The 3,952-nt window shown below is 37.4% G+C and overlaps 1 protein-coding gene across 1 annotated transcript; it reads left to right on the forward strand.

Annotated features, from left to right (window-relative positions):
• The first annotated feature begins 447 nt into the window (after positions 1-447).
• Positions 448-2,383, forward strand: LOC107811574 (ethylene-responsive transcription factor CRF4-like). The gene has a single exon (XM_016636533.2). It carries the CDS (start codon positions 955-957, stop codon positions 2,101-2,103), a length of 1,149 nt encoding a protein of 382 aa, XP_016492019.2. The 5' UTR covers positions 448-954; the 3' UTR covers positions 2,104-2,383.
• The last annotated feature ends 1,569 nt before the right edge of the window (positions 2,384-3,952 follow it).

Genomic DNA, 3,952 nt, shown 5'->3' on the forward strand with positions numbered 1-3,952 from the left:
TTGAATTTGACTGGCATATTTTAACTGGGCCGGGTATCCTGGGCCTCACGTGACAAGCCACACGTAATTCGAGAATACAATAAGGAGCTGATTCAGCAGGCGTTTGAAATTCACTCATTGGACCAACGCCGTTAACCGGTCCCACTTCCCCTACGTGTCAAAATCACTAACGGTGTCGCAGACTCATCGAGATGTGGCGAATCGTGATTCTTTGCCGTTGGCTCTAACCGGAATCTTCGGTCCCCAGTTACCTACGGCCGGTGACTAGGTGTAGATATTTTACAGAATCTGTTAGTATGAATATATATTTATTTATTTCCCTTATTTGGTTTTAAAAAAATAAGGACTAAATAATAGAGAAAGAGAAAATCTTTAAAAGTAAATAAAAATTGGAGTCCTTATTATGGAGCTACTAATTTCGGCTGGTTGGATCCTATAAAACAGCGAATTGATCGTTTTAGACTCACGCCCAGTTCAAACACAACTCTGTCTCTCTAAAATCTCACACTCTCTCTTTATCTCTCTCTCTCCTCATCATCATCTTACCATTTGGAATTCAAAAGGAGCAAGAAAGTCATTTACAGTATCCATTCATTGCAAAATCTGGATTCATTACTTATTTCTTTTCCTTATAAACTCTCTTCCTTCCTTTACTGTACCCCTTAATTCCTTTTTTAGTCCCAGGCTTTGTTCTACGTGGGGGTGTAGGTGTGTTTTCCTTTTACCATTCCGTCTTTTAACGTTGGGGTCCTCTTTTTGTCAGATGTTGTTATGAATCAGCGTGTTTTTGCGTCTTCTCCTTGACGATTCCATTGCTCTTCTCATCTTTTAAGAGTCTTTGTGTCACTCTCAAAGCAATCATCCTTTACCTTCATTGGACCTGTAATTCCCCTTTTTGTGGTGTTAGAAACAGAGAAATAGTGAAAATAGCTAATCAAAAGAAACGGAGCTTCAATGGATCACCATATGTTATGTCCGATCAAGTACACAGAGCATCGAAACGTTATTAGAAAAGTCACTAAACCCTCCCCTGTAAAATCCAAAAAATTTCCTGAACCCCAAAAATCCAACCAATACAATCGCTCTGTTCCTCCTAAGACTGTTCGGATATCTGTTACAGACCCAGACGCAACGGATTCTTCTAGCGACGAAGAAGACGAGCTTTTCGGAAGAAGACGCGTGAAAAAGTACATCAACGAAATTAGTATTGAAACCGCCGTTAAGTGTGAAGTCAGCATGCCTACCAGTGGCAAGACGGCGGTGAAGAAACGAGCAGCTGACGTTCTTCAGCCCAAGCAAAAGCCAATGAAGGTGAAGGAAGTACAACCCCCACAGTCGGCTGGTGCTGTTAGAAAGTTCCGTGGCGTGCGTCAGCGGCCGTGGGGTAAATGGGCTGCTGAGATCAGAGACCCGGCTCGTCGGGTCAGGCTTTGGTTGGGTACTTACGACACTGCTGAAGAAGCCGCCATGGTTTATGACAACGCTGCTATTAAGCTTCGTGGGCCCGACGCCTTAACCAACTTCATCACTCCTCCCAATCCCGAAATCGAATTCCCTTCAAACTCCGGCTACGAATCCGGCAACGAGTCCCGTAATATTCCTTCTCCAACTTCTGTTTTACGGTTTAGAATGAGCCAGTCCAGTGAAGAAACAGAGCACCAAAGCCGGTCCGAACCGGTTCAGGAAGAAAGTCCATCGGTTCAAGGACCGGTGGAGTGTGAACAGACGGTTCAGGATGTTGAGCCGGTTCAGAATGTTGAACCGTTTGGATTACCGGTTAAGCAAGAAATGGAAGAATGTCAGGGCGAGACCAGCATGATACCAGATTACTCAAACGATTATTTGCCAACAGATGTTTCGTTTTTAGAAGATTTCTTCAATTTCGAAGCAGTGGAACAGACATTATTTGAGGATACAACGACAGGTTTTCCCAATGATTTTGGCTCGTCGTACAATGACACATCATCATCGGATTTTGTGAACGACTTCCTATTTAACGATGATTTTGGCAATTTTGAAGACTTGGGAACATTAGGAGTCGATGATTATTTCCAAGACATTGGTGCTGATTTTTCAAGTGTTGATTCTCTACTAGCAATATAATTTCAGTGTCACAGTCCCGGCTTGCCAGTGTTAATTGGCAAATTTTGTCTTCCGGCAACAACAAGAAATCGGCTACAGTTTTGTTTATTTATTTATTTATTTTTCTTTTGGAGTATAATTTATTTGTTTTAGAATCTCCGTGAAAGTGAACGGAGTGAAGAGTGGAATTTTATTTTAGTTTATATATGTTGGGTTTAGAATAAGTAGAGATCATGTCCTTGGGAAGAGTTGTATCGTAAAACTCTATGCGATTTAATGAGAATCACAATCTTCACTGAAATTTGAGTTGTTCTGAATTCAGTATTTATTTCTTTTATTTTTTCTTCCTCCAGATTTTATCTGTTTCCTTAGTTAAAATATTTGGTGCATATAATTTGTCACTTCACAGAATAAAAAACTAATCAACATCTCGATGTGTACTTAGAATTAATTTCATATGTTCTTTATCATTAATTCTACAATTTTTAATGACAAGTATAATCTAACATCAAATTGATTCTCGAAAGAAAAGAAAAGCAACAAATGTGAATCACCTCTTAGATTTTGTATAGTGAATCCATTTGAATATACTGATACTGCCAAAGTGGCATTCTCTTTGCTACACACCATTAGGCGTGATTTGCCGTTTTGTTTAATTAACCGAGTCAACTTGGTGTGGTTTATCTCGTGTGTTAGTAAAGATTCAAACGACATTTTTTATGAGAAGCACTAGAAAAGATTTATTCTAATTTTGGTGAAATTTGAAAATTAATATGGCTATGCTCCAATTAAAAGATAATTAATCTAAATAGTCGTAATTAAAAATAGTCAATAAAAGTATAATATATACAGCATTTATATACTATATATGTGTGCCGAAATTCAGCCCGAGTGTGTGTGGGTGTGGGGGGTTACGATGAGAATAATCGAATCTATGAAAATAATGGGCTATAAATGGACAAAGGCTCAGCGTAATTACTACGATATTATAGCCTTATTAAGATTGTTACTACCTCTTTTTTGTAACAAGTTCGTATGCTCATGTTAATTCACGTTGAGAATTCAATTGTCGGTTGTTGGGGAAAAAATAATTCAATTGTGGGATATAATGTTTCACCTATAATTAGTGTAATTTCATCCGTTTTAATAATAAAATTATTACATGTACGATTCGTGTAATTTTCATCTGTACAACTCACCTTCTTTTCTGCAAAAAATTATACTCCTATATGGGTTTTAATCATAATATCTAAATATTTGTATGCCGTTAATTGATTAAAGAAACTTGTGCTCTAGTTAAAAATAAAAACTCATATTTGGAACTTCCTTTTCATACCTTAACTTTATGTGGAAACGCAAGTTCATTCAATAATTTGCGCGAAGGCGCAGAAAGATAATTGCATTTGGTGGACAAGTCAATTTTCTTACGAATTGCTCTGCCTACATTTCTTTTTCTTTTTTTCCTTCTAAAAAGAGCGACAGATTTAGCCGAAATTAAGAGAGAAAGGTGAGTGAAAGATGATGAAAAAAAGCAATTAAAAATAGTTACATAGTGCCTTATGTTCTAACAAACTCAAAAATCGACAAAAACCAAAATTAGTTATGCCTCAATATTATTGACAATGCTCCCGAATACCTGGAATATATGTGGCTCAAAGCCTCAAAATAGAGCAACAGTCCAAAGTTTATAATCAGCCAATTAAACAGTTCATAATTCCAATATACATGTAGCTTTGACCATAGGCTACTACTAATGTCAACACCGTCTTTTCTTTTCTTGGTCAACGAGAAACTTCGTCCTTCACTTCATTGGGCGTGAAAAAGAGAATGTTTCTTTCTTTTTTAATTAATTTTTGAGTGTGAATAGAGA

The sequence above is a fragment of the Nicotiana tabacum genome, chromosome 6, assembly GCF_000715075.1.
Source record: "Nicotiana tabacum cultivar K326 chromosome 6, ASM71507v2, whole genome shotgun sequence".
NCBI classification, from domain to species: domain Eukaryota; kingdom Viridiplantae; phylum Streptophyta; class Magnoliopsida; order Solanales; family Solanaceae; genus Nicotiana; species Nicotiana tabacum.

What these genes read in the sequence shown, in the direction of transcription:
- LOC107811574 (XM_016636533.2), top strand. Translation starts at nt 955, where the DNA reads ATGGATCACCATATGTTATGTCCGATCAAGTACACAGAGCATCGAAAC.